Here is a 15,499-nt window from a genome sequence, read left to right as displayed (position 1 = left end):
GAATGAAATTTTATACTGTAGAGTGAATTATTTGCAGTGTAAACAGTGTCATTTAGAAATAAAAACTACATCATAAAAATCATGACAGAATCCCATTTATTTAAGGTCAGTTAGCGGGAGATTTGGGGAAAAAGAACTAAGAGGCCCCTGAATCAAGGTTGAGCTGAAAATTATATGCTGCACTGCAGAGTCTGGGGGGATGACCCATGTCAACAAGGGGTATGATGGAGCCTGGAGGAAGAGAGACCAATACCCCTTATTGGATACCCTTTACTCCGTAGCCTCTCTGCTTGTGTGAAGAGAACAGTAGCTCCAGGGTCAAATGTCTGTCCACCCCCCCATGGCGTTTCCCATTAAAAAGTGGAGCTTGGGCCTGGGACACTTGCTTATTAATTGGCGGGATCAGCAGCCTGACTGGCAGGAGTGTGCACCATAGGCCTCAATGGATTGTGGGGGCCATTGTTCTATGTGCTTTGTTCAGACAACTGTTCTCTCTTTTAAGGCAAATACACGGGCCAAGTCCGCAGCTTATCGACCCGTGTGTGGGGCCAACCGACGGTCTTCCCCTATTGATATCTGGCCGAAAGTCAGCCAGATCTCGATTGGGCAGGTTAAAAAATCCTGTTGGATCGTGGCCGCATCTATCCATATATGCAGTTCTACAATCCGACCGCCCGTATCTGATGTATAATGTGGGCATATCGGGGAGGGATCCGCTCGTTGGGTGACATCTATAGTCTTCTATAGGGTAGTGGCCAACGGGGAGATTTGTCTCCTGCGATAAAAATGCACGACTGCGGTCGACGAAATCTCACGAAAATGCATTTCCATTGGAAATAACTGAAATTGATGACAGTAAAACCAACGCGTCGCTTAGTTCTTCTGAACTTTGGATGATTTTGTGATATGTAAGTTTTACCGCCAGCAATTTCAGTTATTTCCAATGGAAACGCATTTTCCACCCGCACTTGAGCATAAATAATCATGGGTGACAAACCTCCCTGTCGGTCACTGCCCTTGAGCCTGAAAGAGTTGTGACTATCGAGATATTTGTACTGCACTGCAAGAGTAATGTTGTTGGGTAGTCTTGGGCATTGGGCAACTGAAAATTGTAGCCAGCAACACGAGCATTGGGACAATGAGAACTTGCAGTCGGACACTCATGAGCCACACATACAGCAGTCTCTGTTCTGGGCACACAATAAGCTATACCCTCGTACTGTCTAAGGGAATCAATATGGCACCTCCTCCTCCCATATATATAAATACAAATATACAGAGAAGGAATGTTCTGGGCACACAATAAGCTATACCCTCATACTGTACTGTCTAAGGGAATTAATATGGCACCTCCTCCCATATATATATAAATACAAATATACAGAGAAGGAATGTTCTGGGCACACAATAAGCTATTCCCTCATACTGTACTGTCTAATGAAATCAATATGGCACCTCCTCCTCCCATATGTATAAATACAAATATACAGAGAAGGAATGTTCTGGGCACACAATAAGCTATACCCTCATACTGTATTGTCTAAGGGAATCAATATGGCACCTCCCTCCTCCCATATGTATAAATACAAATATACAGAGAAGGAATGTTCTGGGCACACAATAAGCTATTCCCTCATACTGTACTGTCTAAGGGAATCAATATGGCACCTCCCTCCTCCCATATGTATAAATACAAATATACAGAGAAGGAATGTTCTGGGCACACAATAAGCTATACCCTCATACTGTACTGTCTAAGGGAATCAATATGGCACCTCCTCCTCCCATATGTATAAATACAAATATACAGAGAAGGAATGTTCTGGGCACACAATAAGCTATACCCTCATACTGTACTGTCTAAGGGAATCAATATGGCACCTCCTCCTCCCATATGTATAAATACAAATATACAGAGAAGGAATGTTCTGGGCACACAATAAGCTATACCTCATACTACTGTCTATGGCAACACATATATAGCGTTATTGAAGTATTGTGGAATAAATATATTCTTATTATTATGGTTTCTTTATGGAAACCCTGTCTATATATGTGTATTGTTTCCCCAGATGTTGTCTCAGGATTGAGTCAGGCTCAGTCAGTAAGGGGAAAATTGATTGTTGATACATTTTTCTTTTTAAAAATGTAGTTTCCCTTTAAAGTAGAAACTGCTTTTGGGCCATTATCACTGATTTTTCCTTTCCTTTCTATAGATCGAGAGTTTGACCCTGATATACACTGTGGTGTTGTCGATGTAGAAACCAAGAAGCCCTGCACTAGATCATTGACATGCAAGGTAAGTCCCATATTTGCCTTTAATGATCTGAATTGTCCTGCCCTGGGAGCATAAATTGCCCCAATGCCTGTTGCTGCTGGAGAAGTGTATATCTGGCACTTGTATAAAGGCGCACTGGCGATTGCACTTGAGAGCCAAAATACCAAAGTACAGATAGGTTCATGGAAACACTCCCAAGCAAGATAATGACTTAAAGGGGACTGATCAGTGTAAATTGTCTGGCCCCATGTTTTATTAGTAAGTGGATAGGTTTTCCAAAACAAGGGTATTTATTTTACAAGTTCATAATCATGGGAGTTGCTAAACCACCCTGCCCACATCTCGATAAATACCATATGATGGTCTTAAAGGAGAAGGAAAGCTACTAAAGCAGTTTATTGCTGATTGATTAGCCACAATAGTACAAGCTATAACACTATATTTATTCTGTAGAATACGTTTCCATACCAGAGTAAGCAGCTCTAGAAGCTCTCTCTCTCTGTTTTTTTAGGATACAGCTGCCATATTAGCTTGTTGTGACATCACTTCCGTCCTGGGTCTCTCCCTGCTCACTTATAGCTGTGGGCTCAGATTACAGCAGGGAGGGGGGGAGGAGGGGAGGAGGGAGTGGGGAAAAGGGAGAGAGGAGCAAACTGAGCATGCTCAAGCCCTAGCCCTGGAGGTTTAAACTGAAAACAGGAAGTCTGATACAGAAGCCCATGAGTACACAATAGAAGGAAAGAAATGTGCTGTTTCTTTTGACAGAGGACTCAGAGCAGAATTACTTTGAGGGTTTACTGGTGTATTTATATAGACCTTTCCGATAAAGTTTACATAGTTTTAGCCTTTCCTTCTCTTTTAACCATTTTACCTCTGGTTCAACTCTTGCTCATATCCTGCACAGTGCGATGTCTTGTTTGGCAGTTGCATTGGATCTAATCTTTGTCTCTTCCTTCTCTAGACACATTCCTTAGGCTACCGGAGAGCAGTACAAGGGCGCAAGAAACGTTTCGACGTGTTGTTAGCAGAGCACAAAAACAAGACGAGGGAAAAGGAATTGCTTCGTCATTCTGAACATCAGCAGCAGGCGTCTGCGCTCAGGGAACCGCATCCCTTACCTTCAAAATCTTCCCAGGAACTGCACCAAAACTCTCATGGACTTACTTCTCCAGAAGCAAAGCCTTCAATAACCAATAAGGCCAAGCCTCATAACCCCAGTCTTCCAAGGTAATGCATCATTGTGAATACATCCCAGCGATGTCTTGATATTAAGACATTATTAAACAGGTAAAAATACGCCTTGGACACACCTGGCTAGTGTTATTAATTACACGGTAACTTGGCCATGGTATTTATCATCAAAAGCCCTGTTTATAAGTTATGGCCTTCCAAACTTTTCAAATCGACAACAATATCACTCTGGAGAACCAAATCAATCAGCAAGTCATCCTTTTATTGTAAAAGTGCGCAACATGTTTCGGATCAAAGATCCTTCATCAGGTGTTTATGTTGAACATATGTACCTTATGAAGGATCTTTCATCCAAAACATGTCATGCACTTTTACAATAAAAGGATGACTTGCTGATTGATTTAATTCTCCAGAGTGATATCGCTGCCGAGTCTCACATCAATATCTCAGGCCATTTCCACCAACTAGCCATCCCTCTGAGACTGTAGTAAGGAAAGCAGCCTGATAGTGATTAGCGATGGGCAAATTTGTCCCGTTTTGCTTTGCCACGCAATACGTGAATTTCCCTCAAAATTTGCAAAATGGGTTAAAAATACGCAAAACCCGAATTTTGACGCCGACGTCAATTCACAGGCGTCAATTTTGATGCCCGCGAATTGTCGTTGGCGTCAAAATTCAAAAATTGTCGTCAGCGAATTTTCACTGCAATTTCACTAATTTATTCACCTTCGGTGAAACCCGCAAATTCACACTTGCCGAATAAATTCAGCCATCACTAATGTTCACATCAAAGGAACGCATAAAGAGGAAATTCACAAAAGTGAAGAGAGCCCATTTTTGTAGTTAAAGTGTTGGTAACCTGGAGTAAAATACTTTCCCATATTCACAAATAGAAATCTGCCTAAATTCCGACTCAACCAACACTTTTCATATTATTTCAAATTCCAATTTGATGGCTGACTGACAGGTGTAATAAGAGCTAAAGACAAATTGTAGAAAAACGGTCTTCAAAATCTTGTGCGAAAGACAAAATCTGAAAACTGTCTAACAGAAATATTCACAAAAGTAGAGACAGAGGTTTCTGAATTTGGTGGAAAATCCAACACACTTATTTTGTCTCAGTATCGCCACTTTTGTAAAATCTGACTTAAAGGGGAACTTCACCTTAGACCATAGTCTACAATTGAATAGCCCCGTAAGGAAAAAAAAATTTTTGCAAATCTTTACTCTTTTAAATGTTCAGTTTTGAAGCTACAGACCTGATCCTGCTAAAGTTCTCTCGACTGAACTGAACTTGCTCTGCGCATGCTTCCTTCTCATGTTTTATTTGTACATCTGTTATGGGATTGGCTGGCAAGATTTAGCCAATAGGATTAGTGAAATGCAAATGAAGCAGGAGAGGGGAAGCATGTGCAGTAACTAGATCAGTGTCTGCTTCCTGTATGGGCAGTAGTGATGTGCGGGCTGGCCAGAAACCTATGCGTCGGGCGGGTTTGGGCCGGCTCCTGCAAAAAATCTTTGGGTCGTGGCTAGGGTTGCCACCTTTACTCAAAAAGATTACTGGCCAATGGGGGGCGGGCACAAAAAAGGGGTGGTCAGTGACATAAAAAGGGGCTGGAGCTACGCAACGTGACGCAAAAGGGGAGGAGCAAAATCGCAGTGCTGGAAAAAGGTAAGTTCTTTGCGAATTGGGGGTAGGCCAGGGGCTTTTTTTTAAAGGGTATTACAAATTACCGGCAACTGCATTGCCGGTAAATTTGTAATACCGGCCCCGGCCTTGGCAGGTGTTTTACCGGCTAGGCTGCTAAAATACCAGCCAGGTGGCAACTCTAGTCGTGGCTGGGTCCAGGTTGAGATCCTGCTTTCCCCACATGCAACCTACACTTTCTGGTGTCCAGCGCTTAAATATATAGACTCACACCTGCCCCGCCCCCTTTGTGACATCACTGTTGGGCAGGTCTATACATAGAGGAGGAACGGTGGGCCTGGTTGAGAATATCTCTACCCGCACACAGAGCCGCCATTAGAAAAACATTTTTTTGTGCCCCCTGGCAGGTCCGTATTTGCATGGTGCCCTGAGGCCTTGCCTCGCGGTCCTACCACCCGCTGTCCAAGGCCTCAAGCTCCTAGTACACCTCCCCGTATGAGCACAGCGCATTCATTTTTTATGGGGTTTTTAAAGAGTATTTATCAATAATTCATAATTTGATAAATACACCTTTCAAAATCCCATAGAAATGAATGGAGAGTGGCGGAATTTCACCCTAGTGGACTGTGGTGATCTCTAACTTCACTCTTTGATAAATATACCGCTATGTTCTGAAGGTGAGGCCACCCCTTCAGTGGCATAATTATAAGTTACTGGGCCCCACAGCAAATAAATTTTAGGGCCTCTAACATATCCAGGCGTTGTCCTGTTTTACCAATATATGTTGAAATTGCTCTTTATTTGGGGTTCATGTGGCCCCCTATATCTCCTGGGCCCCCTGCAGCCTCATGGCCTGCTTCCTCTGTAGCTACACCCCTGCTCCCCTTTAAGTCTAAGGCTAATGTCACATTTAGCATTTTTCTTTTATATCCATAACATTGACCCAAAAACAGCAGTGTCAGGGGAATTTCTTTACTGGAGAGGGGCACAGGTTGCCAAAAAGAATAAGGGTTACATGTAGGTACCCAATAAAAAAGCTTTAGGATTGCCTTGTCCTTTAATGGTTTTCATAAATCCTTGTATAACATTAGCCTAAGTGAGCCTGCACAAACTGGTCTAACAGGTTTACAGTGCTGAGATGCTAAGGCGGTTGTTTTTACAAACTTCTAACTTAAAGGGCAAGTCGACCGCAAAATAAAAATGTGGCTAATAAAAGAAAACATAATTCTAAGCAACGTTCCAATATACATTTATTAAAAATTGTCAATGTCTTTAAAGTTATTTGCAAACATGTTCGCTATTAAAAGCACTATTTGCTTAACTCCTGCTTGTTAAATGCTGAGAATTCCTGGAATGCCTCTCTATGTAGATGCTGGGCAGTGTTAGGCTAATAAGGCCCGTGACTCATTCATTCAGTAGCCATGTTTAAGGATAAGCCTGTAGAAGAAATCATTGGACATCCTGATGTTAGTGGGAGGCTTAAAGGAGAAGGAAAGGCTTAAACTAAGTAAGCTTTATCAGAAAGGTCTATATAAATACACCAGTAAACCCTGCTCTTAGTCCTCTGTCAAAAGAAACACAGTATTTCTTTCCTTCTATTGTGACTACATGGGCTTCTGTATCAGACTTCCTGTTTTCAGCTTAAACTTCCAGGGCTTGGGCTTGAGCATGCTCAGTTTGCTCCTCTCCCCTCCCTGCTGTAATCTAAGCCTAGAGCTATGAGTGATCAGGGATAGACTTAGGCAGGAAGTTGTCAAAGCTAATATGGCAGCTGCTATCCTAAACAAACACAGAGAGCTTCAAGAGTGGTTTACTCAGGTATGGTAAAGCATTCTGCAGAATAAATATAGTTAATCTATTGACAATAAACTGCTTTAGTAGCTTTCCTTCTCCTTTAATGCGATTGGCCTGGCTTATCTGTGACATCAGAAATGCTGTCCAGTCCTGACCAATTGCTGGAAATGCCTCCCTCCCCGGGCATAATGCATTGCTTCTAGCACTTGCTATTGTATTGTGGGAGTTCCTTTACATAAGAAATTACTATCCTATATGATTTATACTACTATCTTCTACCTGCAGGCCTTCAGTCTACCCGGCAACGCACGGTGGAAATGCCCCCAGCGACTCGCCGTCTCTCCACGAATCCCCCCAACCGCTAGTATCTGCTGCTGAGCCCGCCTGTCGCTTATCTAGTGATGAGGGAGAGGGGGACGAGAAGGAGGAGTCTGCTGAAAAACTGGACTGTCATTATTCTGATCACCACCCTCGACCAGCAGCTGTAAGTGTCTCAATTGTGCTCGGCCGGAAATAATTCAATCTGATTTTGTCAAGTGCATGGGAGCAGCCATATTGTTTCTCTTGGCTGAGATATTTCCCTTATAATCCTGTCTTGCAATGTAGTGCGGCCGCTGCAACTCCCGTGCACTTGTTCCTTACTTTGCAGTAGTGTATATTTATTCCATGTCCCTTTATAAACACAAGCAGGAGCTGCCACGCTGTTTAGATTACCTGAAAAATACTCCAAAGCAGAGAAATGTACTTACACCTGGTCACATTTTAATTCTTCTGTCCCCCCCCCAGTATTGCAGATTTGGTAGCCGGCAGATTGGAAGAGGATATTACGTGTTTGACAAACGGTGGGACCACATCCGATGTGCACTTAACTTCATGGTGGACAAGCATCTTAACTCGCAAATGTGGAGGTACTCATTACTGCTACAATTTGGCAGAATTGTGATAATTATTAATAGCCTGCGAGTGTATAGCACCAGCCAGCATAGTGGGTAGCATCACTGCCTAGCAACCCTGGGTTCCATTCTGTTCAGGGCACTAACTGCAACATGTTTTACCCGTGTCTGTATGTGTTTCCTCTGGGTACTCCAGTCCCTCCTCAACATCCCCTACAGGCAGGTTAAAGGGGTTATTGTTATGGGAAAAAAACATTTGTTCAAACCGCATGAGTTAATAGTGCTGCTCCAGCAGAATTCTGCACTGAAATCCAATTCTGAAAAGAGCAAACTGATTTTTTTATATTTTATTTTGAAATCTGACATGGGGCTAGACATATTGTCAGTTTCTCAGCTGCCCCCAGTCATGTGACTTGTGCTCTGATAAACTTCAGTCAATCTTTACTGCTTTACTGCAAGTTGGAGTGATATCACCCCTCTCCCCCCCCCCGCAGCATAACAACATAACAATGGGAAGGTAACCAGATAACAGCTCCCTAACACAAGATAACAGCTGCCTGGTGAATCTAAGAACAACACTCAATAGTAAAATCCAGGTCCCACTGAGACACATTCCGCTACATTGAGTAGGAGAAACAACAGCCTGCCAGAAAGCAGTTCCATGCTAAAGTGCTGGCTCTATCTGAAAGCACATGACCAGGCAAAATGACCTGAGATGCACCTCCACACCAATATTACAACTAAAAAATACACTTGCTGGTTCAGGAATGAAATTTTACAAGATAAATTGTATAAAAAGAAATTTTATACTGTAGAGTGAATTATTTGCAGTGTAAACAGTGTCATTTAGAAACAATAACGACATCATGAAAATCATGACAGAATCCCTTTAACTGGTTCCTGATTAAACTGCCCCTAGCGTCTGTGAATAAAATAGGGACCTTAGATTGTAAGCTCCACCTGGGCAGGGAATTATGTATAATCACCATGCAGCCCTACAGAATAAAAAACCAGGACAAGCTTTCTATAATTAATAAAAGATAATAAATTCACTGCAAGTCTGTTGTAGTCATATGTGTTTGTGAAGTGCAAGAATTCAGACATATGCAATATCCAGGCCCATATAATACAGTTTCTCTATCCACAAGGAATCACATACAGGTCTCTTTAGAGAAAGAAAAATCCTTCAAACTCTTGTTTTTCACTACAGTGTGTAATATTTAATCCTTAAAATCAAATAATATACCTGTTATTGCTTAAAAGGATAGGTTAACCTTAGAAATAAGTGAATGTAAAATTGATGAGGAGGCTATTCTAAGAGCTTTTGCAATGTACATTATTTATTTTTTAAATTCTAAGATATTAAGGGAGTATGCAAGGTTAGACTATATGTTAAAGGATAAGTAAACCTTAAAAATAAGTTAATGTAAAATTGACGATAAGCACTTATATATTCGTATATTCTAACCTTGCATACTCCTCCCTATATAGTACTAGGGTTGCACAAGGCGATATTATACATATAATTCCCCTTCTATTCTAATTGCATCAGGGAAAGGAGGAAGTCTGGTTACTTAATCAGGATGTGCTAAGACTTTTGTAACACTTTATATACAAACCTATTCCCTTTACTAAAAGAACTGTTCCAGGATTCCAAAGTGTCCAATCATGTTGCTTTCATTAGTGTTACTAGGCAAGACAGCTTCTGATTAGTTGCTGTGGGCTATTGACGAGATCAGAGTGAAGGCTTCTACGATGCATAATAAAGTTATATATATTTCATTTTAGGAAAATCCCTCCAGCGTCCAGCAATTCATCGTCGCAGGCTCCACACCGGAGCAGCACAAATGCAACGTCTAATAGCGTCAAGAGCACTGGATTCCTGTCGCACGGCACCTCCCCTCCTGTGACTGCCACCTCTCCCTGTTTGTCCCTCGACAAAGTCTCTTCGTCACACGCAACTCCACTAAACTGTCACCCTGTTGGGGCGAGCGACTCGGTCAGTAGTATGCAATCCAGACAAGTGTCTTCTTCCCCATCCACACCGTCAGTGCTTTCCCCTTTACCCTCCCCCCATTCCAACAAGCCTCAAAAATTAAAGAACCCCAAGTCCCTCAAGCCTAAAGAAACCCCAGCCAGCAGCACAAACTGCAGCAGTGCCAGTAGCAACAACAGCAGCAGCGGCGGTGGCTCAGGAAAGAAAAGGAAAACTAGCACCCCACCCCAGCTGCTAGTACACCCCCCTCATTCCACAGAGTCTGTAAGGAAAAACTGTGCACTCAACTCTGGGACCCACCACTCTCCCACCACCAATTCGTCCCAGAGCAGCTCGCATGCCATTGGCCTCAATTTTGTGAACAGTAAATGTAACTCTGTTAGTCTTAAACATGACCAATCAGGGAGGGGTCCTCCGACGGGGAACTCTGCGGAATCCATTAAGAGGATGAGCGTGGTCATGAACAGCAGTGACTCCACACTGTCATTAGGACCATTCGTTCATCAGGCTGGCGAGCAAACTGTCAACTCTCACAACAGCTTCTCCCACTCGCACGCTTCCCTGGACAAACTCATGGGAAAGAAGCGGAGATGCTTGGCCGGCACCAGCAGCATCACCAATAACACCAGTAAATCCAGTAAGGTTGCCAAACTGCCACCTGTGAACAACAACGTTCACTCGAAACACAACAATGTCATAGCAGGGACACAGGCGCTGACCAATAATTCACTTCGGCATCAGGTAAGTTAATGTGAAACCATATGTGACTATTACTGGCCCGGCCCGGTGTGCATTGGGCCACAATACATTCAATTTCCTCAATATAGTCTGATGGCGTTCTAATGAAAAAAAGGGTCAATATCCTAATAAAAAGCACCCATACTGGGGAGATTGGTGGGGTGCCTTCAGATTATCCAGTGGTTGTGGTGTTATTAAGAAGAATGCAGAATTAAAGGGATACTGTCATGGGAAAAAATAGCCGCTCTTTTGAGAAACAGATTTCAGTGCAGAAGTCTGCTTCAGCAGCACTGTTTTCAAAAACACTTCTGCACTGAAATCCATTCGCAAAAGAGCAAACTGATTTTTTTATATTTAATTTTGAAATCTGACATGGGGCTAGACATATTGTCAGTTTCCCAGCTGCCCCCAGTCATGTGACTTGTGCTCTGATAAACTTCAGTCACTCTTTACTGCTGTACTGCAAGTTGGAGTGATATCACCCCTCTCCCTTTCCCCCCCAGCAGCCTAACAACAGAACAATGGGAAGGTAACCAGATAACAGCTCCCTAACACAAGATAACAGCTGCCTGGTAGAACAGCACTCAATAGTAAAATCCAGGTCCCACTGAGACACATTCAGTTACAATGAGTAGGAGAAACAACAGCCTGCCAGAAAGCAGTTCCATCCTAAAGTGCTGGCTCTTTCTGAAAGCCCATGACCAGGCAAAATGACCTGAGAAGCACCTATACACCAATATTACAACTAAATACACTTAGGAATGACATTTTATATTGTAGAGAGAATTATTTGCAGTGTAAACAGTGAAATTTAAAAATAAAAAATTAAGACAATCCCTTTTAGGAAAAATCTCTGTATAAAGATCCCATAAGTGCTCAGGATGGAAGGAACGGAAATTGTATGGCAGTGGAGCTGCTGGATAACCTTCCCATAAATAAGAAATACTGCTAGATTAACATGGCAGGAGGGTGGTCAGTTGCCGGGTAGATTAGAAACCTAATGGGCTTCAGAACAGAAAGGTGGCTAAAGTTACTGGGCAAGTCACTTATATTCCCTGTGGCTTAGCCATGTTCATTACACTGTTGTGTATTGTTAGTGTCCATCATTAGTCAAAAGAGGTCTAACCTTAAAAAGAAAATGTATATAAATGTTCTTTTTTTAGAGCACCTGAATGTAATTTACATTATTTTTCTATTTTTAGTGGCTTCTGAGATATGCGCAGTTTTTGACTGCTAATAACATTCGCATAACATCCTGCTCAGCAGATCTCTTTCAGTCAAGTGTCACTGAGCCTAACTGACTGGTATTAGCAGAATAAAAATGCTAATATCTCAATAATCACTAAAAATAGAAGATTTGTGTTGACTGCAAGAGGAGAAACTGGAGAAACAGGAAAACAAGTTCCATACTAGGTGTGATGGGGAGGAAAGAACACTCTGGGATGTTGGCAGGGGGGAGGAGCAATAGTCGGAATGAAGTTAATTTCGACAGTTGCAGTAAGTGAGCAGTTGAATGCAGTCGCTAGGGTCGTGCAGCTGCTTTAGTTACAGGCCTGAAGTTACAAAGCATCAGCACAACAGAGAGAGAAACCTGCACCCGGGGGGATGTCTTGCTGCTTTTGTTCATTCCCATTATTTTAGCTGGAATGTCTGATGCACATGATGATCATCAGCCTGACAGGGATGGGAGGGAAGTGCTGCAGCCATTGCTATGGCAACGGCTATTTTTCTATCTTGGAGCGCAACAGACATTACCCTTTCCTTGCCAGGATGCGCTTGGATTGGGCACGTTAACCCTCTACCAGCCAGCAAGTGTAACAGAAGTTAAGTAGAGTGCAAGGGAAGCCAATGTATAAATCTCCCTGGTGTGTACTATATGTAATGATTTGCCCTTTTCAGCAGGATTCGGCCGAATCCAAGTGCCTGGCCAGGCAGAATCCAAACCCTTAAAATCATGTGACTTTTTGTCTCACAAACAGGGAAATTATTTGTATATGCAAATTAGGCTTCAGATTCGGTTTGGTATTCAGACGAATCTTTCAAAAGGGATTCAGGATTGGGCCGAATCCCAAGAAAGTGGATTTGGTGCATCCCTAGTAACATGAAGGATGTTTTCACTTGCTTTGTGTATAGTAAGGCAGCGTGGGCTTTGGGATGGAGCCGAGGCTTTGGGATGGAGCAGCTCTGGGATGGAGCTGGGGCTATGGGATGGTGTATATGGTAAGGAAAGATGGTGTCAGGGGTAGAGGGATGCAAATGCAAGACAATGTGTATAGTAAGGCAAGAAGGTATATGGGAAAGGGGCTGTTAGTATGAGACTGTAGGAGAAGGCAGTGAACTATAACTCCCAGAATGTGGTTCTAGTGTTGTTCATCCCATTCTTCTCTTCAGTCCCTTGTTCCTCTTGATACAAACTTTTTGGTGCAGCCACATTGCCAAAACACGGCCTGTGCTGATCCAGAACATACAGGCAGGTAATGGAATGTTTTGGGTTCTGTGCCAGAGGGCAGTATTTTGTGCTTGAGCTGAGGAAGAGTCTGGGAGCTAAATGCACAGGCAGGTAGAGAGTGGCTTCATGTGAAAATATGTGGCATTTATTAATCTCCAGGGTATTGGCATGCTGGGAGCTGCAGTTTAGCAGTGGATTATAAGGCACCAGTCCCTGCAATAAAACGGTGCAATCCCAGAGCTATGAGTGATCAGGTAGTGACTCAGGCAGGAAGTGATGACACAACAAGCTAATATGGTAGCTGCTATCCTAAACAAACAGAGAGAGCTTCTAGAGCTGTTTACTCAGGTATGGTAAAACATTCTGCCAAATAAATATAGTGTTATAGCTTCAGTATTGTGGGTAATCTATTGGCAATAAACTGTCTCTGTTTCTTTCTTTCTCCTTTAAACACAAGTCTCTGTGCTTGGGCCCAGTGCTAAGCAAACATGTACATTCCTCTGTACTTGATGTGGGGGGTGGTGTCGATTGTGCTCATTTATTTCTTTTCTTTTAAAGCCAAAGGCACGTCCCTGACAGCTGGTTCTGCTCTTGTGAGAAAAACAAACTGGACAGCTTTCACTACAATCCAAATCCTCCGGCTGGCTCCCCCTCGGACCCCCAAGATGCCTTTGAGTTCTCTCAACCTTTTATTTTTCCACGGTCCTCAGGAGCGGCAGTTTTGTGAACTCGTCAGCTAAAACAAGGAATTACCAGAAGCCATGTCAGTAGCAGAGAATGCTAAACCCCACGGACTCCCCAATGTTCAGTCCCACCGCCGCTTCTATCAGTGTTACGTGGACTGACGCGCGACCCGCGAGATTTCATTTGCATTAAGCGTTGCAAGCTTCTTTTATTTTATTTTATTCTGCATTTGGTCTGGCAAAAAAAAAAAAAAAATCACTTTTGTAAAGTATAAAAAGAAAACACACAAAGAAAAAGGAAAACGTCACTGTAATCGTCTCAACAGGAGTGATTTCTGCAGGGGAGAGACCACGTCCCACAGAGGGGAATACGGATTTATTCTATTCTCTTCTTGGGGTTTTTTTTTTTCTTTCTAAGGAAACCTCCGGTGATTAACTACTAAAATAGCACAAGAAATGACAGAGACGGACTATTAGAAGTATTGGCCTGGGCTAAGAAGCTGCCAGGAGGTTTTAACGTCCGTAATATTTGGCTACACGCCAACACAAAACCAACACAAAAACAAAAAAAGTGTTTGTCCCCATTCTGAACTTCCTATGATTGTCAAGTTCTAATATTTCCATGCTGAAAAACCAAACCAAGGTAGATGAACAATACAGATAGAAATCACCCAAAGAAACCTAAACCTAAACAATCACTGACTTTCCACTTTTCCATGTTCAGTCCGACGAGCGCTCCCCCAGCATCTGTCACACACATTTATACATGGACCTAATAGAGCCAGGGAAAAAGAAACGTTTCCAAGTTTATTTTAACTTTATCGTCTGAGATTTCAGGTACAAATATGCAAAAAGAGTCTCATTAATATCATCGCCGGGTTTCACCAGTGGTGACCTAATCACTTACCTCATTTGTCCTTTATATATATATATATATATATATATATATATATATATATATCATCATCAATATTTATATATATCATAAAATACGTTTACGTTTTCCAGTGCCGGCCCATAGTGTAACCCCATCCCATTATTATATGCAGCCGAACGGAAGCAAATATCAAGCACCGGTCTGTAGGACTTCTATTGAAGAATAAGTAAACCTTTAAAAAAAAATAAAAATTATATTAAATTAAAAAGGGTCTATTCTAAACACTTTTGCAATGCACATTCATTATTTTTTAATTTTTGGATTCCAAGATATTAAGGGATACATGTACAGTTAATATGAATGAATTTTGTTACAACAGCGCCACCTGCTGGTCAGTTTCCCACCAGTCTGACCACCAAGTAGTCAAGGAAGTTGTCAGGAGAAAGAAAGAGGCTGCTCTGATGTTCTTCTTCTTTCTCCTGAAAACTTCCTTGACTACTTGGTGGTCAGACTAATCAGAAACTGACCAGCAGATAGTGCTGTTGTAACAATTCATTCATATTTACAGTACATGTATCCTTTAATATCCTGGAATCAGAAAAAAATTATGTAAATGACAAAAGTGCTTAGAATAGCCCCCTCATCAGTTTTACAATTACTTATTTTAAAGGTTTACTTATCCTTTTAAGGGATACTGTCATGGGAAAACATGTTTTTTCAAAACACATCAGTTAATAGTGCTGCTCCAGCAGAATTCTGCACTGAAATCCATTTTTCAAAAGCGCAAACAGATTTTTTTATATTAAATTTTAAAATCTGACATGGGGCTAGACATATTGTCAGTTCCCCAGCTGCCCTCAGTCATATGACTTGTGCTGTGATAAACTTCAGTCGCTCTTTACTGCTGTACTGCAAGTTGGAGTGATATCACCCCCCCCCCCCAGCAGCCAAA

At 42.2% G+C, this 15,499-nt stretch overlaps 1 protein-coding gene across 3 annotated transcripts in view; it reads left to right on the top strand.

Annotated features, from left to right (window-relative positions):
• Positions 1-14,365, top strand: part of atxn7.S (ataxin 7 S homeolog) — a 106,588-nt gene extending 92,223 nt beyond the window's left edge. For all 3 annotated transcript variants that reach the window (XM_018261498.2, XM_018261499.2, XM_041561792.1), the window contains 6 exons: positions 2,217-2,299; positions 3,240-3,505; positions 7,197-7,395; positions 7,698-7,819; positions 9,593-10,541; positions 13,546-14,365. In XM_018261498.2, the coding sequence (XP_018116987.1) occupies positions 2,217-2,299; positions 3,240-3,505; positions 7,197-7,395; positions 7,698-7,819; positions 9,593-10,541; positions 13,546-13,563 (1,637 nt within the window). In that variant the 3' untranslated portion in view covers positions 13,564-14,365. The remainder of the gene's footprint in view (positions 1-2,216; positions 2,300-3,239; positions 3,506-7,196; positions 7,396-7,697; positions 7,820-9,592; positions 10,542-13,545) is intronic.
• Positions 14,366-15,499: the final 1,134 nt, after the last annotated feature.

Source organism: Xenopus laevis, chromosome 4S (genome assembly GCF_017654675.1).
Source record: "Xenopus laevis strain J_2021 chromosome 4S, Xenopus_laevis_v10.1, whole genome shotgun sequence".
Lineage (NCBI taxonomy): Eukaryota > Metazoa > Chordata > Amphibia > Anura > Pipidae > Xenopus > Xenopus laevis.
Note: the sequence above shows the minus strand (reverse complement) of the source record. Positions and strands in the feature narration are given on the sequence as shown.